This window comes from Oncorhynchus masou, chromosome 15, assembly GCF_036934945.1.
Source record: "Oncorhynchus masou masou isolate Uvic2021 chromosome 15, UVic_Omas_1.1, whole genome shotgun sequence".
NCBI classification, from domain to species: Eukaryota; Metazoa; Chordata; class Actinopteri; order Salmoniformes; family Salmonidae; genus Oncorhynchus; species Oncorhynchus masou.
Window position 1 is genome coordinate 17,339,933 of NC_088226.1, and position 24,396 is coordinate 17,364,328.

At 41.5% G+C, this 24,396-nt stretch overlaps 2 protein-coding genes across 2 annotated transcripts; one reads left to right on the forward strand and one right to left on the reverse strand.

The window, feature by feature from the left end:
- LOC135555786 (nucleoside diphosphate kinase A-like) lies at positions 1-2,591 on the forward strand. Its single transcript, XM_064988517.1, has 5 exons — positions 1-109; positions 1,530-1,659; positions 1,738-1,839; positions 1,997-2,109; positions 2,342-2,591. The coding sequence occupies exons 2-5, from the start codon at positions 1,534-1,536 to the stop codon at positions 2,457-2,459; spliced, it is 459 nt and encodes a 152-aa protein (XP_064844589.1). The 5' UTR covers positions 1-109; positions 1,530-1,533; the 3' UTR covers positions 2,460-2,591.
- Positions 2,592-3,497: 906 nt separating this feature from the next.
- LOC135555787 (MBT domain-containing protein 1-like) lies at positions 3,498-18,989 on the reverse strand. The gene is made up of 17 exons (XM_064988518.1): positions 18,843-18,989; positions 17,583-17,784; positions 17,237-17,370; positions 15,552-15,684; positions 15,258-15,340; positions 13,862-13,979; positions 13,449-13,583; positions 12,985-13,073; positions 12,506-12,740; positions 12,132-12,187; positions 11,926-12,030; positions 11,656-11,803; positions 11,398-11,480; positions 10,782-11,016; positions 10,257-10,328; positions 8,370-8,564; positions 3,498-8,126 (listed from the first exon to the last, which is right to left on the reverse strand). Exons 1-17 carry the CDS (start codon positions 18,861-18,863, stop codon positions 8,002-8,004), a joined length of 2,169 nt encoding a protein of 722 aa, XP_064844590.1. The 5' UTR covers positions 18,864-18,989; the 3' UTR covers positions 3,498-8,001.
- Positions 18,990-24,396: the final 5,407 nt, after the last annotated feature.

Below are 24,396 nucleotides of genomic sequence, written 5' to 3' on the forward strand. Positions count from 1 at the left end.
CAGCCTTTATAAACTAGCTGTCATCAGTTCTTGTCCTTACTGATTGTTTCCCTGCCTTGAACGGTTGTCTCCTGGGTCTTCTGTCAGTCTCTTCATCTCAACTTTAAAGGTATGCTACTTGAATGGTGGCGCCACAACTCCCTTAATTTTGCATTAAATCACAGCGTTGTGTTTTACGCGTCTTATCGTTGTCGAGCTATTCCTTTTAAGCTTTTAGGAATTTGGTGGCTCAGTCTCGCCTGTGTTTTGCCTTTCACATTGATTAACGCTAGCCAACTGTTAGCTAGGATGCCAAGTAACGGCTTGGTTCTTCGCCCGTTTCGACCTAACTCGCTAGCTAATTGACATGCATTGTGTGACGCTTTAAAGTTAAGTCCCATCCTAATAGTAAACCAATGACTTGGATCAGTCATATATTAACTATCGATAACATGCTATCTCGTAAACACCGGGGATGTGCATTTCAGTTTCACCGGACGTGATTGGCTTGCGTGGTGTTATCAGTTCATTTACAAAGCAAACTAGTTAAGCCTTGCGGTTTACCTTAAGCCAATTTATTTGTCGCTTTCGTGTTACAATAAGCTCAGTTGTAGGTGGCAAGTACTTGACAATTCGACTTTAATCTACTTGGACTTTATTTCGATTAACGGCAGTGGCAAACCGGGCCATGTGGCATTTTACTAAATATGCCTGCTTTCAACAATGGGATGTGCTCAAGTTAATGTCTTTAACGTCCTCCGTAGCTCGCTTAGAAAGTTAATGTCAGTGTAACTCGGATTTGCGTTAAATCTGGACTTGGCCAGTTAACGTGAACTGCTTTTCGTTGGCCCTTCAAGCAATTTAACAATCTCGATGTAAGAATGTTAACTTCTGTCAAATTCGCTTATCTGTGCGCAGTTCGTGTGGTTGTGATTTGATTAGATGACTGTCATTTTAATGTACTTAAGTCGGTAGGTTATTGAATTTCTATTTTAAAAAGCTCAGAAGTGATGCTTGCGCTAGAGTTCAACACTGCATTGTCACACTGCTGCAGCATCTGGTTGCAGTCGAATATAGTGAACCGTACTTTTCATAGATCTAAACATAAAACAGCTCAAGCCTGAGCTCACTTCGCACTACCATTAACTAAAATACAGTACCAGTAAAACAAACCCCTCGTTTGCCCATGTATGTAACATGAGTTGCGCATTGGCAATGAAACAAATTCATACTAAATACCCCATAGGAATGGGCATGTGGGAATACTTTCCGCAGGATGGTGATAAGAATAGATTTGTACTGGCCTTGGCCACTATCCCACTAGGTACAGTACATCTGTTCACTCCATAGCAGTCGAGGTGACATTGAAGAGCTGTCAACTGGCGGTACATTGATAGAAGGTTGAGTTGATGTATTGTGCAGAGTGGCCTGGCTTACTCCATCCAATTCAGGGGCCATTTGTATATCCACAACCACAAATTAGGCAGTTTATTCATTGTTAAAGTGCATTTCTCTGATAGCCCACTAACATCTCTATCCTCCTGTTGCAGCACCATGGCAAACACCGAACGTACCTTCATTGCCATCAAGCCCGATGGTGTCCAGAGGGGGCTTGTGGGGGAGATCATTAAGCGCTTTGAGCAGAGGGGCTTCAGACTTGTGGCCATGAAGATGATCCAGGTATGTGAGTAACTGCATCTTTTCAGAGGTGTGTCTTGTATGGTTCAACGGCATTGAACTGAGTCTTTGTGATTGCAGGCATCTGAGGACCTTGTCAAGCAGCACTACATTGACCTGAAGGACATGCCCTTCTATGGTGGCCTTTGCGCCTTCATGCACTCTGGTCCAGTTGTTGCCATGGTAACTATCCCCCAGACACTACTCGCAGGCCTCTTCAAAATGCTCGCTCACTGCTAATGCCACCCTGAACACAATACTTCAGGTTCTCTTGAGCAGTGATTGTGATAGAATGTATTGTTCCACTCAAGCCTCAATTTTACCCTCCCCCTGCGTTCAGATCTGGGAAGGCCTGAACGTTGTGAAGAACGGCAGACTGATGCTGGGCGAGACCAACCCTGCAGACTCCCAGCCCGGCAGCATCCGCGGTGACCTCTGTATCACGCTTGGCAGGTAAGTGTCCACTGATGCCTGTCCATACAGAATCTCATATGGGAAGATACAAACCAATTTGAGTAGTGGGTGCAGCATAAAAATGTGTAGACCATCGTTGGCCAGGAATCTGATTAAAATATTCATGCTGTAATGGATTTTCTGTGTAGAGATGTCTTCCGCAGTGGCTCTAGTTCCAATAAACTTAAAGCCTGTTATCCACATGATGCTGATATGCCTTCTGCCATTACAGGAACATCATCCACGGCAGTGACTCCCTTGATAGTGCCAAAAAGGAGATTGGCCTGTGGTTCAAGCCAGAGGAGGTGGTTGAGTACAAGAGCTGCCAACATGGATTCCTGTATGAGTAAATAAAATGGACTTGGAACTGGAACCGTCTTATCGCAAACCATTCTGAATGCTGTAGATCTGGAATTGTTCATGTACCTTGTGACTTGAAGGCACTTAAAAATGTCAATAAAAAAAACAATCATGAAGTGGAACATGCAAGGCTCGCCTAGTTTGTGATTAAAGCGTTGATTTCATGAATTGGTATTATCCTCTGGCTTCTGTTCAGTTGGTGTGGGCCTCTATTGAAGAGGCTTCAACATTCATAAATGGCAAGGCATGCTGTTGGCTATCCTTCACAATTTGCAAGATGTTTACATGTCATTTGTCTAAGGTGTTACTGTTCAGGGTGCCCTCTAGTATAGCTGATAATGCTCTGCTGTGAGGGGGGGCTCTAACTGTGGGTTGACTACCTAATTGGGTCAGCTTAATTCTACAACCGTGATAGTTCTGATACCTGTTTTCCATTGGGCAAGCCTGACAGGTTTTGGTAGACGTTAACTGTTTGGTCAACATTACAGCATCTTATTGTGCAGAAAATATTTGCAATGTGATGGTTAGGTATTGTAGACTACACCCTTCTGGGTGTTTGACTTGCCAAAGTGGGATGTTAACCTATATGCCTGCTATATTGGTTCCCTGTTGAATTGGCTCAACTTGGTAACATTAACGATAGCAGGGGTATTCAACGCTTACCCTGTGAGGTCTGGCACCTGCTGGTTCTGTTCTACCTGAATTGCACCCACCTGGTGTCCCAGGTCTAAAACTGATTTTTGTGGGGGGGAGCAGTTTTTTTTAACTTCCCCAGTGTCCAATAAGCTGGCGGCTGAATGTTAGTCCAGTATGAAGCAAGTTGGCATTGGCTCAACTTTAGCTCAATGATGACCTCCATACCAGGCTGTATCAGGAAGGCCATAATTGTCACTCCAGCCACCCTAGTCATACTGTTCTCTCTGCTACATGGTAAGTGGTACCGGAGTGTCTAGTCTAGGTCCTCATTGCCATAACCCTGAAGTATTCCGTTAATGGTGTAGTTAAAACAATGGACGCTGGCATTTTTATGCAGTGTAGAAAGTAAATTTAATTTACAATACTTTTTCCACAAACATGCTGCAAAATTCAAACATGTTAAATCAAAGTAAACATCTAAACATTTCTTTACTTTTGTATTTGATATACTGTAGCTTAGTAAACTTCATGTCCACAACACATTTACCATGGAAACCAAGGAACAAAAACATACTTGGATGAGGAAAAAATAATTTCTCACAAGTGCCATGCAAAGAATGTTTTGGCAGTTAATACAAATCTTTCATAGTTGTATCCAAAATACAAGAGAACTGAATTTCTCCATGGCCACAGTTTATGAAAATCCTTTAATTCTTAAAAGGTTATGAATATCAAATATATATATATATAGCACCATAAAGACAATGAAGGGGTTTCACAATAGAAACAAGCACACAGACCCATGTTAGTGCAAAGACCAACAGTTACACATAAACCAAGATCAACTAGTTAAGCACAAGAGGACATGTTCACACTGCTGCATGCACATATTTTGGTTAACACACCCTCAAAGTCTTTTCTTATATTGATTATAATATTGATGAAATAATGCATTTGAACGTCATGATCAGAATAGTGTAGCCCTATATTTTGTGCGTTTCTTTTCTTCATTCAAATACCATTAATTCTCGTGTTTAACATTTGTGTTACAAGGACGATGGAGACAAGGTTTGTCACCTCAAAACAGTCATACCATATATTAACAATGTAATGTATATTTCCACCATTCAGTCTTTGATGCACAGTCTAAAGTTTGAGTGAAAGTACAGCTCAAAGCTTAGGATCTCACTGCATTAGGAGAGTACTGTGATAAGACGTTATTGCTTGACAGTGACCTTAGGCAATCTTTGGCATCACCATGGTCACCTGAGCTGGTTTACACCAGCCAATGCGTAAAATGTACATTTTCATTGAGACTAATACTTGTTTGAGTTTCACTCAGGGCCAGACATTGAAACAAACAGTAACAACAGTAAGACAAATCGACAAAGCTAACATTTAACTGAACTTTTGGAGAAAAAAAAATAGTTCAAGAAACACCTACACATGATCAAACAGTGACAGACAGTTAAATCCTACCTCTAGAGACAAAATATATGACAAATCCACTTGAAATGGGACCTTGTATCACATTCAGATAGGTCTCTACATGAGTGAGATGGTTTACCAAGTGACACATGTACTTTAAAGACCGATCTTGGACTAACACATTTTGTTAATATTGTTGACCACATCAATCTCTGAAGCCTAATTTCAGCATGCCAACAGCCAATGACAACACCTTTCTCAATAACCATAACGACGAAGAAGCCTATAATACAATACGCTAAGATTTCCTGAGAATAAATTGTCAACCTTACTGGTATATAAAGTGAGACAATGGAGTGCAGTCGGTATTTGATAAAGTATGTAGATTATAATCCCTCATATGGCACAAAATAAATCACCATATGTTTGTAAATTGGCTCTGTTATATACTGTATGCTTTGTTAATAAATATTTAATGTGATATATTTTGTTTTATAAATCAATATTGACATTCATTTAATATCTCCCAACGAAATGATGGCCTATGAATAACATGTGTGATCATGAGTCAGTGAGTGTGACAATTTAACACAAGCCCACCAATCACTTACTAAGAAATATGCACACAAAGTGATTTAAATTGTCATGGAAATCACCTTGATGTGTGGATTGACCAGAACCTGACTACCTTGCAGCAGGAGATTACATTCAAATTCTAAAAGAGGAAGAGCAAACATAGCATTATTTTGAAGATTTTCTTTTACAAAAGGCAGTACATTCTCTATTTAGATAAATGGTTCTCATGTTGTTGATGGTAGTGAAGTGATGAAACACTAATGATGATAATGATGAACAATAGCCCAACTCTTACAGTGGCTTGAATATTTCCTCGACTCACATTTATAGTATCGCTCTGAATTATGACATAATTCATGTAGAATAATGCTACATACATTAGATATAACACATTTCAGATAGATCTCTGTACTATTTGACACAAGAGTCAAGCTTTGCATATCATTGTGTAGTAAACTATGATAGAACTAAATATTACCACAGTGAATGACCTGTTTTTCATAGAGTAGAATTTTTAGATTTGACAAATTTGCCTGCAATCAACTGGCCAAGAGGAGTAATATTTGTAAACATACTTTAAATAAGGCATGGTAAATATAGTGTGGGAAAAAGATCGACCTGAGATTTGGGGTCGTCCACATTCTCCATGGTAAATGTCCCAGTGATAGCCGTCATTCATGATTGGCTATCACACAAATGGAACACAAGATCCAGAGATTGTGGTTAGGTGCTCAAATCTTAGTTGAATGTGTGCAACTGGTATGAAGCTGATTGGTGGGGTGTTTCTACTTTATATCTGAGTGATTGTTTTTTTTACCAGTAAGGTTTAGTCCATTCAATACCGACATACAGTTGAAGTTGGAAGTTTACATACACCTTAGCCAAATACATTTAAAACTCAATTTTTCACAATTCCTGACATTTAATCCTAATAAGAATTCCCTGTCTAAGGTCAGTTAGGGTCACCACTTTATTGTAAGAATGTGAAATGTCAGAATAACAGCAGAGGAGAGAATGATTAATTCAGCTTTTATTTCCATCATCACATTCCCAGTGGGTCAGAAGTTTACATACACTCAATTAGTATTTGGTAGCAATGTTGTTAAATTGTTTAACTAGGGTCAAACGTTTTGGGTAGCCTTCCACAAGCTTCCCACAATAAGTTGGGTGAATTTTGGCCCATTCCTCCTGACAGAGCTGGTGTAACCGAGTCAGGTTTGTAGGCCTCCTCGCTTACACGCGCTTTTTCAGTTCTGCCCACAAATGTTCTATAGGATTGAGGTCAGGGCTTTGTGATGGCCACTCCAATACCTTGACTTTGTTGTCCTTAAGCCATTTTGCCACAACTTTGGAAGTATGCTTGGGTCCATTTGGAAGACCCATTTTCAACCAAGCTTTAACTTCCTGAATGATGTCTTGAGATGTTGCTTCAATATATCCACATACTTTTCTTTCTCATGATGCCATCCATTTTGTGAAGTGCACCAGACACTCCTGGAGCAAAGCACCCCCACAACATGATGCTGGCACCCCTGTGCTTCACGGGTGGAATGGTGTTCTTCGGCTTGCAAGTCTCCCCCTTTTTCCTCCAAACATAATGATGGTCATTATGGCTAAACAGTTCTATTTTTGTTTCATCAGACCAGAGGCCATTTCTCCAAAAAGTATGATCTTTGTCCCCATGTGCAGTTGCACAAGATTAGTCTGGCTATTTTATGCCGGTTTTGGAGCAGTGTGGCTTCTTCCTTGCTGAGCGGCCTTTCAGGTTATGTCGATATAGGACTCGTTTTACTGTGGATATAGATACTTTGTACCCGTTTCCTCCAGCATCTTCACAAGGTTCTTTGCTGCTGTTCTGGGATTGATTTGCACTTTTCGCACCAAAGTACGTTCATCTCTAAGAGACAGAACGTGTCTCCTTCCTGAGCGGTATGACGGCTGCGTGGTCTCATGGTGTTTATAGTTGCGTACTATTGTTTGTACAGATGAACGTGGTACCTTCAGGCGTTTGGAAATTGCTCTTTATTTTCTGAGGTCTTGGCTGATTTCTTTTGATTTTCCAATGATGTTAAGCAAAGAGGCACTGAGTTTGAAGGTAGGCCTTGAAATATATCCACAGGTACACCTCCAATTGACTCAAATGATGTCAGTTTGCCTATCAGAATCTTCTAAAGCCATGACATCATTTTCCAAGCTGTTTAAAAAGGCACAGTCAATTTAGTGTATGTAATCTTCTGACACACTGGAATTGTGATACATCAAATTATAAGTGAAATAATCTGTCTGTAAACAATTGTTGGAAAAATGACTTGTGTCATGCACAAAGTAGATGTCCCAACTTGCCAAAACTATAGTTTGTTAACATGAAATTTATGGAGTGGTTAAAAAACTAGTTTTAATGACTCCAACCTAAGTTTATGTAAACTTCCGACTTCAACTGTACATACACCCTGTTTTTTGGAAAATCTGATTATATATACACTCAAACATCACATAGTTTATCCATCAAAAGATTACCCTACCTCAAAGTAACGAATACGAGAGATGCACAAAAAGATCTCGGATTTGAAAAAGTCGTACAAAAACTTTTTTTTTTAAGTACAAAAAACTGAACTTAAACTTGTTGTTGTCATTTACGCACCTCTTTTTTCCCCTTTATTTTCTACTCTCCCCGTTTGCGCTGTCTGTTTGGAACTAGTCTTTGAGCCGCTCTGTCCTGAATCTCTCTATGGGCACAGCTTGGAGCACTTGGTGACCTTCCATGTTAATGTTGTGGGGATGCCACCCAGGGCCCATGGTCTCTGGTGCTGTGGAGAGGGAGGGAGTGGACAGGCTCCTTCTTGCCCCCAGGCTGGCCCTCCGGTGGTGGGTGCAGCAGTGCCCCACGGAGGCTCAGGGCTCCTGTTTGATGTAGTAACTGCAGCCGGAGCCGTTGTTCTCTAGGTCAGAGGCTGTGCCCTGCGGGAAGTTGAACTCGTCCGTCTCCTGAACCTCCTCCTTCAGCTGCAGCGTTACCCCTTTAAAAAAAAAAGTAGAGTAGGAAAGATGGGGAATTTAAAGACAGGAAGGAGAGGAAGAATTATAAAACTCAGGAGATAAAGGAGAAAATAAGTTGCCTTATCAAGATGGTTGATGTTGAGATGGGGTAGAGTCCTTGGACAACGACACTTTTCAGTTTCAGCAGCGGACATCCCTACCCAACTACCAGGCTTAACATGGGTTTCTAATTTGAGTTCAGTTGGTAGGGTGGCTTCGGTTACCTGGCTTTCCATTGGGGCCGAGTTCCTGGGCTGCCGAGGGAGGCTGTGCGTTCCCCAGGGCAGATGCCGGCGTGGGAGGAGATGGGTAGTCTGGCGGGGTCATGTTCTCGTCTCCAGATAGGTTCCTCTGGGGCACTCCACTCAATACCACCCCCGACAAACTCACTGGCCGCTTGCCAATGGGGATCTTCCTCTCTAAAAAATCAAGACAACGGTAAAATAGTTTATCAGCTCTGCTGTTACCTTCATGTCTCTTATACCTTTGCTGTTTTTGACGTGTGACTACTTATTAATGATTAATAACATAAGGTAAAATTGAAATATTCAAATCTAGGTAAAAATGTCGTAGAAATGTAAGTTATTCAGGAAAGCTTGATGTTTATTTTTATTTATTTTTATTTTTTCACCTTTATTTAACCAGGTAGGCTAGTTGAGAACAAGTTCTCATTTACAACTGCAACCTGGCCAAGATAAAGCGTAGCAATTTCACACATACAACAACACGGAGTTACACATGGAATAAACAAAACATACAGTCAATAATACGGTAGAACAAAAGAAAACAAAAAGTCTATATACAGTGAGTGCAAATGAGATAAGTTAAGGAAATAAATAGGCCATGGTGGCGATATAATTACAATATAACAATTAAACACTGGAATGGTAGATTGGCAGAAGATGAATGTGCAGGTAGAGATACTAGGGTGTAAAAGAGCAAAATAAATAAATAAATAGCAGTATGGGGATGAGGTAGGTAGATAGATGGGCTGTTTACAGATGGGCTATGTACAGGTGCAGTGATCTGTAAGCTGCTCTGACAACTGGTGCTTAAAGCTAGTGAGGGAGATGTGAGTCTCCAGCTTCAGAGATTTTTTCAATTTGTTCCAGTCATGGGCAGCAGAGAACTGGAAGGAAAGACGACCAAAGGAGGAATTGGCTTTGGGGGTGACCAGTGAGATATAGCTGCTGGAGCGCGTGCTACGAGTGGGTGCTGCTATGGTGACCAGTGAGCTGAGATAAGGCGGGGCTTTACCTAGCAGAGACTTGTAGATAAGCTGTAGCCAGTGGATTTGGCGACGATATGAAGCGAGGGCCAACCAACGAGAGCGTACAGGTCGCAATGGTGGGTAGTGTATGGGGCTTTGGTGACAAAACGGATGGCACTGTGATAGACTGCATGCAGTTTGTTGAGTAGAGTGTTGGAGGCTATTTTATAGATGACATGACCGAAGTCGAGGATCGGTAGGATGGTCAGTTTTACGAGGGTATGTTTGGCAGCATGAGTGAAGGATGTTTTGTTGCGATATATGATGCCGATTCTAGGTTCGATTCTAGCCGATTTTGGATTGGAGATGCTTAATGTGAGTCTGGAAGGAGAATTTACAGTCTAATGTAATGTCTGGCATGACTAACAAAGACTGAAGGAACATAAAAACCAGCATACTATAAAAAGATCTACACTATGGGCCTACATAATCAAATTATTTGTATATTATTGCAGTCATTGAAGATTTTTAACAGCTTCACACTGGTACGAAAATTCAATCTGGTGTAGGAGGGTTTTGACTTGGTTTCAATGCTGTTTTAGTGTGAATAGAGATGCAGAGCAACAACCGTGAAGATCCACGGTGAGTGCAGCTTTGCCCTTAAATAAAGTGGCTCAGTCGGTAGAGCATGGCGCTTGCAACGCCAAGCGTCGTGGGTTCGATTCCCGCTAGGGCCACCCATATGTAAAAGTAGTGGCCCCAGCCGACTTGTAAGTCGCTTTGGACAAAAGCGTCTGCTAAATGGGATATATTATTATTATATAAGAAAGCAAGAGGGAAAGGGGAGGGTGCAGGGGAGGAGGCAGAGGCACGGGGCAAAACGAGGGGACGGATGACCCACTTTTCTTTTGGCCTTTGTACTGCTGGGATTTCTTCTTCTGCTTTGTCACACTCGGAGGGAGCTCTCTAGAGGCTGAAAAAAAGCACAAACCAGAGAACAACTCATTCATTCATACATTTGTCTCAACTCATTCAAAAAAATGCAATGCTTTAGCTCAATTTTCCTACATTACTAGAATTAGTTTCAGATTAAAGGTTTGCGTAGAAGTCACAGTGTTTTGGTTATCTGAAGGTTTCTGTGTTTTGCTTAAATGAAGTTTGATGTTTTGACTGTCTTGGTGAGTGTTTTTTGTATTTAGCAGTTCTACCTGTATTGGTAGTTTTGGTTATTTGGGAGATTACAGTCAAGGTCATTTGGGGGATGATGCAAATTAAAAATCTGACTTGGTTTTCAAAAAGGTTGTTTTGGGCTACACTAGAGCTAGTTCAAACCTTGCACTAAGAAAATGTATATCTTTGCCCATCTTTGTCTGTGTAAAAATGCTGAAAAATCCCAATAAACAGAATATTTAAAAAAAAAACTCACCTAGCACAGCTGGTGGCTGTAGTTGGTAGCCAGTCAGCTGACACCAACCCACAGGGTAGAGGTCAGGTGATTCACAATCCACCCACTGATCATACTCGTCCTCCCAGCCGTCAAAATGGATGCGCAGCAGTCTATATACAATACGTGTCACTGTGGCAACACACACCAGCCGGGGCTCCATCAGGTCCACAGCCTCCAGCTTCATGCCAGGGCGGAACCCATGGTTTGGAACCTCCTTTAAAGTCAACAAAGAGAAGGGGACATTCAGCTGGTGGACTCAGGGAATTTCTCATAACACTACAACTACAACCAAGCAAAGTTGTACATTGGTGGGCTACTAGTCTTAACTTCACTGCACTCAGATGCCATTGGTCTTTCTTATCCGGACTAATATCCTGTAACGACTACACTACTGACAGAAATCAAGAAATTTGAAAAAGCCAAGGTGCATCAACAATCAAACTTCAAATAGATGAAAAATGTAAAGGATTACTCAGACAGCAAGTAGTTGGTTTTGACAACAGATTCAGCCTAACTAACAGACTGAGAACAAAAGTAAAGAGTCAAAATGACTTAACAGGCAAAATAGCTAGCAGACAAAGCTGAACAAGGTTACCTTGTTAAAGAGCTTCACCGGAGCTGCCACTGAACCCGTTTCCCTGAGGTAGTCAAACCATCTGAATGGGAGTTTTGTGTACCCTGCAGAAAAGACTTACTCATTGAGGCTACAAGTAACAGCAACTGGCTGGCCAATTGAAATAGCCACTGTGAGGTAAGAATCAATGGTGCGCACTCTCTTGGTACTACAAATAAACTCAAATAGACAATTGTGATTATGCTTTTACCACACAATGTAATGTAATTCAGTATGTACCACGTGGAGGGGTGAGTTCAATTGTGTTGATTTCACAGAATCCAGCAGGAAAGATAGAGGGAGAGGTGGAGTGATAGCAGAACCAGTCAGAGCCATCAGCTGCCTCGGAACCATCAATTCCGATCATGAGGTATCCATCCGCCAAGACCTGGAAGAAGAGAAGACAGGGAGGGTGAATGTGTACAACTCTGTTACACGTGCAATGTCATTTGTCTTTATTTCCCTCATTTCTCTGTCAGTCATATTTCTCATCACGATTATAGTGCTTACCTTTCTAACAGTAGCAATACAAATAGCTGATAGATTCAGAGGGTCAATAGCCTCCAGCTTCATGCCGTCTTTAAACCACTCCCCGCTCTGGTCAACATCCTTCACCTGAGAGAGATTGTGCCACGTATCAAACAAATGTCAGAGACCAGAAAAATATTTGAATCAACCAAGTCAAGTGGCAGATTGAAACATTTATTTGAACTCACCTTCACAAAAAGCTGTCCTGGGGCATCTACTTGGCCATCAAGTTTCTTTGAAACATCTGAAACAAGGAAGAGTATCGGTCATTAATGGACAACAATCAAACCCTAAAAGTCCATATAAATCATACAAAAACAACTAGAATCTTAAAGTGCCTAAGTGTTTCACCCATGTTGAGATTTTCAGGATCCTTAAAACACTAAGCAAATATTTACCCTTATGTGTCAGACCCTCATGTGTCAAACCCTCATGTGTCAAACCCTCATGTGTCAGACCCTCATGTGTCAGACCCTCATGTGTCAGACCCTCATGTGTCAGACCCTCATGTGTCAGACCCACGTGCCTAGTCTCGCGTGCCCACCCCACTATGGTCACTGACCCGATCTCTTGAAGCGGTGTCCGATGCCGCGGGACCAGCCGATGCTGTGTATCAGTGGGCTGTACATGTGGCACCAGAAGTCATCCGAGCCGTCCGAGCACTCCTCGTAGACGAGCCGAAGTCGACCGCCGATCACCTGCTCTACCAGGGCCACCCGTGTCCGGCACAGGTGAGTCTTATCCACCACCTCCACACGCATCAGCTTCTTAAAGGGGAACTGCATGCTCTGCTGCACCTGGGGAAGGGCGAGGAGGTGAAGATTCTACAAGGATACTTGACAATCCAGTTAGGCATTATAGCATATGTCACTATATAATAATACATGCAATGCATGTTTGTACTGGTAGTGGCATAAGGTTATTAGCATTGCATTTGTGGAAATAATACAAGCCTATTCATCTTCTCATATTGATATTTGATGCATGTTTGTACTATGAGTGAGGTGTTGGAGTGTCTTGTGATGAAGAGTTGTAGCTCACCTTGGTGGAGAAATCAATAGGTAGAGTCTTTGCTCCTGTTAGGCATTTCACAAGAAACGCTTTCCAGTTGGTGCACTTGTGCTGAATGGCTAAGGTGAAACAGTCAGACAATGTTTGGGAAAGATGATGCCACCTGTGATGAAATGATTCTCTCAAACAGGTCAGAAATGATAAATGACTTAACACTTGCCCCACCACTTGTAACAGAGCATATATCCTTATCTTGGCAAAACAAAGTAAGGTACTATAATTTGTTCTAATTACCTTTCAGAGAACAGACTACGCATGCCGTGTACATAACAAAATACAGTACCTTGTTTAAAAAGAGTACTGAGCACTGATTTGGTGACCTTGAGCATAATTCAGGAAAGGTGCTTTGCAAAATAAAGGCATTATCATTATTATCCTTATGGCCACAAATATCCTGGCTGTGTTTTCTAAGTGACTCCCTCTGTTACTCTTACACTTGGGAGGAACCAGGGGCTTTCCTCCTGCTGCACACCAGCCCACCGGGTGGATGTCAGGGACACAGATGTTACACCAGAAATCCCTGCCAGAGTCACCATCAAACCCCTCGTACCGTAGCAGTGCCTTAAAGCCTGCGGAAAGAAACACAATGATGTATTAAGATTAGGAAAACCACTGATTTTCTGCTCATTTTGTTCCTGAAATACCATTAAAAATGAATCATAAGAGTAGTGTTGGATGAGAGAAGTATCTATGTTTCCAAGCATTGTGTGTAGGTTACATCTAAGTGTAACATGTCTATGTGTAAACAGAGTTTGATGAAAACAATGCAGAGAAAGTACCCCGTCATCTATGAATCCAACCAGGTACATTTCAGAGTGAAGAGGATTCTCTGGGGCTTCTTTGTTACCTGCTAATTTGATAACTCCTGCTATCCAGTACACTTTCATTGGCAGGCCGCTGTCTGTATTGGGCACCTCTACCCTCACCCCTTCTGCAAGGTCACCCCAAGAAGTTCCCATGGGAACCTAAGGCAGAGAAGATAACACACGCTGAACATAGAGAACGACATCGCAATACAAATATGTCCGCTCAAAAAGGACTGCTATTAATTAAAACAATCAATGGCAAGCTAATACTCTTCATTGTCACCTATCCTCACAATTAGTGCAGCTTCAACAATGTAAAAAAATGTTATACACACACACAGTTGAAGTCAGAAGTTTACATACACCTTAGCCAAATACATTTGAACTCAATTTCACAAATCCTGACATTTAATCCTAGTAAAAATTCCATCTTAGGTGAGTTAGGATCACCACTTTTTTTAAGAATGTGAAATGTCAGAATAATAATTTCTTTTGTTACATTCCCAGTGGGTCAGAAGTTTACATACACTCAATTAGTATTTGGTAGCATTGCCTTTCAATTGTTTAACCTGGGTCAAACGTTTCAGGTAGACTTCCACAAGCTTCCCACAATAAGTTGGGTGAATTGTGGCCCATTCCTCCTGACAGAGCTGGTGTAACTGAGTCAGGTTTGTAGGCCTCCTTGCTGGCACACGCTTATTCAGTTCTGCCCACAATTCTTTTATAGGACACACACACACACACACACACACACACACAGTGTCCGGTGTATGTGACAATAAAACATAAATATATATATATTTATTTATGTTTTATTGTCACATACACCGGAGAGGTGTAGTAAAATGCGCCTTGAGCAAATCAGGATTAAGTGCCTTGCTCAAGAACACAGACAGGTTTTTCACCTTGTCGGCTTGGGTATTCGAACCAGTGACCTTTCGGTTGCTGGCCCAACGCTCTAACCGCTAGGCTACCTGCCATCCCAGAGTCCCGCCCAGATGCAGAATGACACCGTATTTCCAAAACATCCAGATGAGCTATTCATCACACTGTTTGATTGGTCAGTAGGGATGAGGTATATTCTAACATACTTTCTCTGTTGAGTTTTGTTGTACTGGAGCATAAAACATCTTACAGGGTTACAAATCAACACATTCTAATATCTAGAAGAATCTACTTCTTTATATCAACCAAGAAAGGCCCAAGCTGAAATTCAATTACTTCGTATTTATTGTAATATTAGTCCCTTAAAAAGTAGTCGTCATGAGAGGCAACCATAGACGCTTGCATCTTTTATCCACTGAGTGTGATCGCTACTTTAAAAGTATAATGTTACTTAAGATATACCATATTGGCTGTGTCTACATGTTCTGACTTCCACACACTGTCACTTTTCACCAGCAACCATTTGGAGTGTTTGAGCTGAGCGTTGCTTACATGTTTGAAACAGCCGACAGGTGCCCCGTTAATGTCGCCGGTGCCTATGTAGCGTCCCCAATCAAAGCCTTTCACAGGAATCACTGCAACCACCACAAGTATCGTCATGAGAGAACACAACTCAATCAACGACCACCTTATTATCATCACCTTCTTTGTTTACAGTGAGAAAGATATCATCTCAATCTAGTCCCTAGTAGAATCATCTTTGAAGACTGTTGCACCTATACTGTAGTCATTTGTAATTGGTAATAAATACATTTCACGTGTCATGGACTTTTACATGGAACTTACCCGTTTTTGATTTGACTTGATTCTGTTGGTTGGCTTGGTACTGTTGGTTGGCTTGGTACTGGGCATAGGCAGCCAACTTCGCCATGAGAGGCTGCTTCTGTAATACTTTAGCCTTTTTCGTTGGTGGTTTACCCTTTGAAAATAATAATAAAGGAACAAATATTGGAGAGAGATAGAAGAAGAATCATACAAGCCAGGCAGGTTTCCTTTGTCCCAGGTTTATTCGACAAAAATAAATCATTGCGACGTGTGTAATGGAAACGGCAGATTATAGGATACATTGTCTGAAGATCAACAACACTTGTATCAGTTCGACTAAGATGGATATATTTTGTCTAACTTTCTTTACTGCAACAAATTATGATGGAAACGGTGTACCTATTGCTGTCTAAATCTATTTTTTAAACTATTAAAATTGTGTTTGTTTTTTTGCTGGACAACGATTGTCCTGAATTTCAAGAATGCCTGGACTGCTATACCTTACGTTACTGGTTGGCTGGATGCAAGTTTCACCATGACTATGCTAGGTAAAGTCCCGCCTTATCTCTGCTCGCTGGTCACCATAGCTGCACCAACCTGTAGCACGTGTTCCAGCAGGTATATCTCACTTGTCACCCCCAGAGCCAATTCCTCCTTTGGCCGCCTCTCCTTCCAGTTCTCTGCTGCCAATGACTGGAGCAAACTATAAAAATCTCTGAAACTGGAAACACTTATCTCCCTCACTAGCTTTAAGCACCAGCTGTCAGAGCAGCTCACATATCACTGCACCTGTACATAGCCCATCTGTAAATAGGCCAAACAACTACCACTTCCCCTACTGTATTTATTTATTTTGCTCCTTTGCACCCCAGTATTTCTACTTTGCACACTCATCTACTGTCAAATCTACCATTCCAGTGTTTTAATTGCTATATTGTATTTACTTCGCCACCATGGCCTATTTATTGCCTTTACCTCCCTTATCTTACCTCATTTGCTCACATTGTATATAGACTTATTTTTCCACTGTATTATTGACTGTATGTTTGTTTTACTCCATGTGTAACTCTCTGTTTTGTTATATGTGTCAAACTGCTTTGCCTGCCTGGTTCTCAACTTGCCTGCCTGGTTAAATAAAGGTGAAATAAATAAATAGAAATGACACGGACCATTGCAATACGTGGGAACATGATAGTTATTAGAATATGACAAATATTAGTAAATTGTTGCAGTATATCCATCCTGGCTTTTGCGGGCTACCTGAGACATGAAACACATAGTTGGGAGGGCATCCAGGCTGTCAACAATTTATTAATGCTCAATTTGCCTTAAAGGTTAATGGAAACACTAACTACTTCATTTGTATATATATTTTTTTGGTGTGACATCATTACGTCCAGCTGTTTTTATCGACAATATAGTTAAATGGAAACACAATGTAGCAGGCAATTGTTGCATCTATTTTCTATACAAACTTTCCAAATGTCAAAAAAATAAAATAATAATAATAATAATAATTACTGGACCAGTTAATGGAAACATAGCTACTTATAGATACACATAGGTTGATGCACAGAGGAAGGAATTAAAATGAAATAAATACAACCTGTTTACACAACTTTTCAATGTCAATTCAACTTAAAAATGGTGGTTATAGAGGAACATACAAGGACAATAGAAGTAGACTTAGTGCAGTTTGCTGTTACCTGCAGTCTGGCCAGTATGCTGGCTTTTTTAGAGTTGGATGAGTAGCTCCTTGAACAGGATACACTGCAGAAGCGCTTGGTTTTGGAGTAGAAAGCATCTCTCACTCCCACCATCCCACACATCTCACAGGTGGCTGTGGAGAGTGAAACACACACACACACACACACACACACGAGGGATAACGAGGTGTGAGTACTGTTCAGTCGAAGAGATGGCCATATCATAGAACGCTAAAATCTCAGTTCAACCCTGTAATAAGTGGTTATTTATTGCCTTTACCTCCCTGTAATAAGTGGTCACCAGTGATTATGTTCAATAGGCAGAGGCAGTCACAGTACTACTAACCCATTCCTGCCTTCCCATCGGGGTAGGTGTAGACCTGGCCGTTAGTCTTGATGATGGGCAGGCTGGCAGGGAGGGAGGGCACCTCTTCATCACTGTCCTCAGAGCTCGAGCTACTGCTAGAATCCTCACTGCAGCTGTCATAGCCATCGAACATCCCAAACGAGTCCCGCCTCTTCCTTTCTGAACGAACAGTCCGTTCAGCCTGTAGGAGAGAGAGGATTGTGTCAGATAGAGATAGCACAGTGCAGTCAATGCAGTCTCACTTATCCGCATGCCACTGCAGGTGGTTGCTTTGCATGATAACCTACTGCTAATTTTTAAAAAAAACTGAAAACGGCAAAGCAATCACTGCATCCATAAACCTTTTTAGATAAGTGTTTATATAGAGGTCCAAGAGGATATGTAGCCTATGTGTAATGTTTCCATGCAACACGGACAGAATTCAGATGAAGAATGAAGGGGATTTTGAAAGTATAACATGTCAATTCAATAGCTACATACCAATTAATTAATATATGAATAACACTGCATTGAACCAACATGGAAATTGCTGAGAGCTCAACATGTTAACCAATTATAACCGTAACACCCACCACCAAATATCTGGTGGTAGCTCACCTACCATTTTTACACTAAAACAAGTCTGTTCTCAGTGATCAAAATAGCGACATATTGTGACAGCATACAGCAAGTAAGCTACATGCCAAACGTTTTGCACTGCAGTAACCGATAGCTAATGTCATCGGTGGTGCACCGCCCCCTTTCTATTCAGAACCTCTGTTGCCAAAGCACAATATTGAAATGACAGCTGCACGCGCTGGCTCATGACCTGATATCCCAGGAATTAGTCTGCAAGACACCACAATACAGCGTCAAAAATCACTGCAGTGCGGTCTATTTAACATGACGGGCCTGCCTTCTTGCAATGATTTGCTAGCCAGCTAACGTAACGTTAATGGTAGCTGCTGAATCTTGCGCCGTTATACAAGCGGACAAGCTGCCCTAGAAGGTTGGAAGATTGCTGAAGATGCAGCACCACAGCTTGCCATCAACAGCGGCTAGCTGTATTAAACAATTGAAAGGCAGGCAATGCTGGAATAAAGCTGTCTGTTTTATTTTCTGCGGCTACAGTAACTAGCTGGCACTACTGTTGCCTCGCCTACCTAGCTAAACTAGCTGCTGCAGTCTGACAACCACAACAAAGAAAGGGGATATAGGATTACACCAGAGATGTACACAGAACACAATAATAGCGCTCACCAAATCTCTTGCGTTTTCCATCAGCCCTTCATGCAGAGCGTTTTCTATTTTCTCTTGATACAGTGGCGAGACAGTGAAGAGAGGAAAGTTAATGGTAACCTAACATGCAAAAATAAACTCCGCTAGCTAGCGAGCATAGCATATCAACAAAATTATCATATTTCAAAAACGCGCATGCGCGGAATACAGCCGCTATTTCCTGATTGGGCAAGAAACTCTTCTTCATCTATATAGCATGCAGGTTAGCCAAGTAAAAGTACTTTACCGCCATCTACTGTACTGTATGCACATACATACAGTATAATGCATTACAGTAAATACACTACATGGCCAAAAGTATATGACACCTGCTCGTCGAACATCTCATTCCAAAATTATGGACATTAATATGGAGTTGGTCCCCCATTTGCTGCTATAGCAGCCTCCACTCTTCTGGGATGGCTTTCCAATAGATGAGGGAACAATGCTGCAGGGACTTGCTTCCAATCAGCCACAAGACCGTTCGTGAGGTTGTGCACTGATTTTGAGCGATTAGGCCTGGCTCGCAATTGGCATACTAATTCATCCCAAAGGTATTCTATGGGGTTTGTAGTATCTGGGATCTACATCTGTTTATATTAGTTACTGTGCTGTTACTAAGCAGTAATGCACATGCGCACTGGGGTGCCGGGGAACTGTAGAGCACGAGGGGTTTTGACTAAATGAAAACTAACTGTACTCCCATCTCCTGCCTGGTCATTTCTCCACAACACAAATATTAAATATTATCCTTCCAAACCGATCTTGACAAACCATTTCTGTATGAACCTCATTTTGTGCATAGGGGCATTGTCATGCTGAAACAGGAATGGGCCTTCCCCAAACTGTTGCCACAAAGTTGGAAGCACAGAATCGTATAGAGTGTCATTGTATGCTGTAGTGTTAAGATTTCCCTACACTGGAACTACGGGCCTAGCCCGAACCATGAAAAACAGCCCCAGACCATTATTCCTCCTCCACCAAACGTTATAGGGCGGCAGGGTAGCCTAGTGGTTAGAGCGTTGGACTAGTAAGGTTGCAAGTTCAATTCTCCGAGCTGACAAGGTACAAATCTGTCGTTCTGCCCCTGAACAGGCAGTTAACCCACTGTTCCTAGGCCGTTATTGAAAATAAGAATTTTTCTTAACTGACTTGCCTAGTAAAATAAAGGTAAAAAATAAATAAAAATAGTTGGCACTATGCATTCGGGCAGGTAGCGTTCTCCTAGCATCTGCCAAACACAGATTAATTTGTCGGACTGACAGATGTTGAAGTGTGATTCATCACCCCAGAAAACGTGTTTCCATTGCTCCAGAGTCCAATAGCGACGAGCTCCAGCAGAGGCTTGGCATTGCGCATGGTGATCTTAGGCTTGTGTGCGGCTGCTCGGCCATGGAAACCCTTTTCATGAAGCTCACGGTGAACAGTTCTTGTGCTGACGTTGCTTTCAGAGGCAGTTTGGAGCTCGGTAGTGAGTGTTGCAACCAAGGACAGACAATTTTTACGTGCTACGCACTTCAGCGGTCCCGTTCTGTGCGCTTGTGTGGCTTTCCACTTAACGGCTGAGCCATTGTTTCTCCTAGACGTTTCCACTTCACAATAACAGCACTTACAGTTGACCGAGGCATGGCCGAAATTTGACAAACTGACTTGTTTTATGACAGTGCCACATTGAAAGTCACTGAACTCTTCAGTATGGGCCATTCTACAGCCAGTGCTTGTCTATGGAGATTGTATGGCTGTGTACTCGATTTTATACCTGTCAGAAACGGGTGTGGCTGAAATAGCCGAATCAACTTTTGTATATATAGTGTATGTCTGTACCAGTATGGAAATGTTGGTCATTATATGAAATGCAATATATTTCTGAATGATTACCCAGTGTACTCTATAAATCAATTAATGAAGAAATAAGGCAGAGTTTGGGAGAGGGGTATGAAAAATACTCAAAATATCCCTTTGAGCATGGTCAAGAATTAAGCAGTGGATGGTCTATCATCCTAGACCCAGTAGATCAGGCCAACATCACTGAGGTGCATGGCTCAACACCCAGTGGCCAAAACCTTCCATTGAGTTTGCAACAGAGTAGTGAAGTAATAAAGAAGTGCTTGATGGAGCAAAGAACTGTCAAACCTTTAGGCCTATCTAACCAGCATCAGCCAGACAGAAGAAAACCTTACCACTGTAGAGAAGATTACCTTTGACCTTGCTGGATGAATACATCAGCAAATGCCCGAAGCTATACTAAAGATATAAAATTTTTTTTTTTATCAAAAAGTATATATTACAGTATTTATCTTGGGAATCTTGGGAATAGACTGTTCGCTCTGCTAGTGCACAGCAAGCAGTACCTATGCACCAAGTCTGGAACCAACAGGACCCTGAACAGCTTCTACCCCCAAGCCATAAAACTACTAAATAGTTAACCAATAGCTATCCGGACTATCTGCATTTACTCTTTTTGCAACTCTCCTCATATACGCTGCTGTTATTTTTTATTATACATCCTGTTGCCTAGTCACGTTATACCTACCTAAATGTACATATCTACCCCAATTGCCTTGTACCCCTGTACATCTACTCGGTACTGATATCCTGTGTATTAGCAGTCATGGAAAAAGTACCCAATTGTCATACATGTGTAGGAGTATAGATATCTTAATAGAAAATGACTCAAGTAAAAGTGAAACATACCCAGCAAAATCCTACTTGAGTAAAGGTTCAAAAGTATTTGGTTTTGAATATACTTAAGTATCAAAAGTAAAAATATAAATCATTTCAAATTCCTTATATTAAGCAAACCAGATGGCACGATTTTTTTTTTTTTTTTAATTTACGGATAGCCAGTGCCACACGCCAACACTCAGACATAGATAGCCAGGGCCACACTCCAACATCCGGACGTAATAATTATGTCTGAGTGTTGGAGTGTGGCCCTGGCTATTCGTAAATGTAAAAAACAAGAAAATCGTGCCATCTGGTTTACAAACAACAAAGCATTTGTGTTTAGTGTGACGCAGTAGGGATGACTAGGGATTTTCTCTTTAAGTGTGTTAATTCAACCATTTTCCTGTCCTGCTAAGCACTCAAAATGTAACGAGTACTTTTGGGTGTCAGGGAAAATGTATGGAGTAAAATATCCCTTTGCATGTTATACCAGTTGCCCAAATTTGGTCATACCATATAGGTCATCATATGAGGTTGCAAATCAAAATAAAACATTCCCAATTATTCAAATGTAAAGCTATACATTTTAGGTAATTGACCCATTATTGTCTGTCCAATAGACTCTACATTTACAATGAAACTCGTAGGTGTGTTTAATGGGATGTGGAGCTTTATGGTGGGTGCAGGGCAATGGCGTCTTTCGCCCTGGGCTTCCGAGGCCGAAACCTTTTGATGGTCTCAAAACTGCACAATTGCAGGTTGTACGTCTAAAATTAGTTCCATAACGGTGCATCACTTACACACTAAGTAGTATGCCATAGAGAACAGCTTTGTGACTGTCATGGTTTCACCATTACTTTACTGAAAACCGCGTAACCCTAGCCCAAACCGTTCAAAGATATGATCCATTTTACTGGAGCTATATTGAGTGTTTTTTTTCTGTCGCGAATTTGCGAGATAAACAATGTCCCAGGCCATAATAAAACTAGGCTACTCGCAAACCGCTAATTCGTTTAGGGTGCACTCGGAAAGTATTCAGAACCCTTGACTTTTTCCACATTATGTTACGTTACAGCCTTATTCTAAAAATGGATTCAATACATTTTTCCCTCATCAACCTACACACAATACCCAACAATGAAAAAGTGAAAACAGATTTTTAGAATTTTTGCAAATGTATTAAAAACACAAAAAAACAGAAATACCATATTTATATACGTTTTTAGACCCTTTGTTATGAGACTCAAAATTGAGCCCAGGTGCATCCTGTTTCCATTGATCATCCTTGAGATGTTTCTATAACTTGATTGGAGTCCACCTGTGTTAAATTCGAGTGATTGGACATTATTTGTAAAGACACACACCTGTCTATATAAGGTCCCACAGTTGACAGTGCATGTTAGAGCAAAAACCAAGCCATGAGGTCAAATTAATTGTCCGTAGAGCGCCGAGACAGGATTGTGTTGAGGCACAGATCTGGGGAAGGGTACCAAAAGATGTCTGCAGCATTGAAGGTCCCCAAGAACACAGTGGCCTCCATCATTCCTAAATGGAATAAGTTTGAACTACCAAGACTCTTCCTAGAGCTGGCTTCTGGCCAAACAGAGCAATCAGGGGAGAAAGGCCTTGGTCAAAGAGGTGACCAAGAACCTGATGGTCACTCTGACAGAGCTCCAGAGTTCCTCTGTGGAGATGGCAGAACCTTCCAAAAGGACAACCATCTCTGCAGCACTCCACCAATCAGGCCTTTGTCGTAGAGTGGCCACACAGAAGTAAAAGACACATGACAGCACGCTTGGAATTTGCCAAAAGGCACCTAAAGACTCTCAGACCATGAGAAACAAGATTCTCTGGTCTGATGAAACCAAGATTGAACACTTTGACCTGAATGCCAAGTGTCATGTCTTGAGGAAACCTGGCACCATCTCTACGGTGAAGCATGGTGGTGGCAGCATCATGCTGTGGGGATGTTTTTCAGCAGCAGGGACTGGGCGACTCGTCAGGATCGAGGGAAAGATGAACAGTGCAAAGTAAAGAGATCCTTGATGACAACCTGCTCCAGAGTGCTGAAGACCTCAGACTGGGGTGAAGGTTCACTTTCCAACAGGTTAACTACCCTAGGCACACAGCCAAGACACCGCAGGAGTGGCTTGGGGACAAGTCTCTGAATTTCCTTGAGTTGCCGAACCAGAGCCCAGACGCTCCCCATCCAACCTGACAGAACTTGAGAGGATCTGCTGAGAAGAATGGGATAAACTCCTCAAATACAGGCGTGCCAAGCTTGTAGTGTACACAAGAAGACTCGAGGCTGTAGTCGCTTCCAAAGGTTCTTCTGTGTTCTTGGGGACCTTCAATGATGCAGACATTTTTTGGTAGCCTTCCCCAGATCTGTGCGTCGACACAATCCTGTCTTGGAGTTCTATGAGTAATTCCGCATGGCTTGGTTTTCATTCTGACATTCCAAAGCGTGTTTTTGCCTTGTCATTATCGGGTGTGCAGATTTATTTTATTTTACCTTTATTTAACTAGGCATTAACTAGGCACACCTGTTAATTGAAATGCATTCCAGGTCACTACCTCATGAAGCTGGTTGAGAGAATGCCAAGAGTGTGCAAAGCTGTCATCAAGGCTATGGTTGCTATTTTGAAGAATCTAAAATCTATGTTAGGTACTACTAAGTGTTAGGTACAACATGATTCCATGTGTTATTTCATAGTTTTAGTCTTCACTATTATTCAACAATGTAGAAAATAGTAAAAAATTAAAAAAAAACTTTGAATGAGTAGGGTGTCCAAACTTTTGGCTGGTACTGTCTATAACATAACTGGTTTAGATTATTAAATATCCCTACAATATTGATAATTATAAT

What these genes read in the sequence shown, in the direction of transcription:
- LOC135555787 (XM_064988518.1), bottom strand. Translation starts at nt 18,863, where the DNA reads ATGGAAAACGCAAGAGATTTG. An exon ending in CTATTGATTTCTCCACCAAG is followed by an intron (nt 12,741 to 12,984) that starts GTGAGCTACAAC and finishes GCCCTTCCCCAG; the next exon opens with GTGCAGCAGAGCATGCAGTT. An exon ending in ACACCGCTTCAAGAGATCGG is followed by an intron (nt 12,188 to 12,505) that starts GTCAGTGACCAT and finishes TCCTTGTTTCAG; the next exon opens with ATGTTTCAAAGAAACTTGAT.
- LOC135555786 (XM_064988517.1), top strand. Translation starts at nt 1,534, where the DNA reads ATGGCAAACACCGAACGTACCTTCATTGCCATCAAGCCCGATGGTGTC. An exon ending in CTGGTCCAGTTGTTGCCATG is followed by an intron (nt 1,840 to 1,996) that starts GTAACTATCCCC and finishes CCCTGCGTTCAG; the next exon opens with ATCTGGGAAGGCCTGAACGT. An exon ending in CTCTGTATCACGCTTGGCAG is followed by an intron (nt 2,110 to 2,341) that starts GTAAGTGTCCAC and finishes CTGCCATTACAG; the next exon opens with GAACATCATCCACGGCAGTG.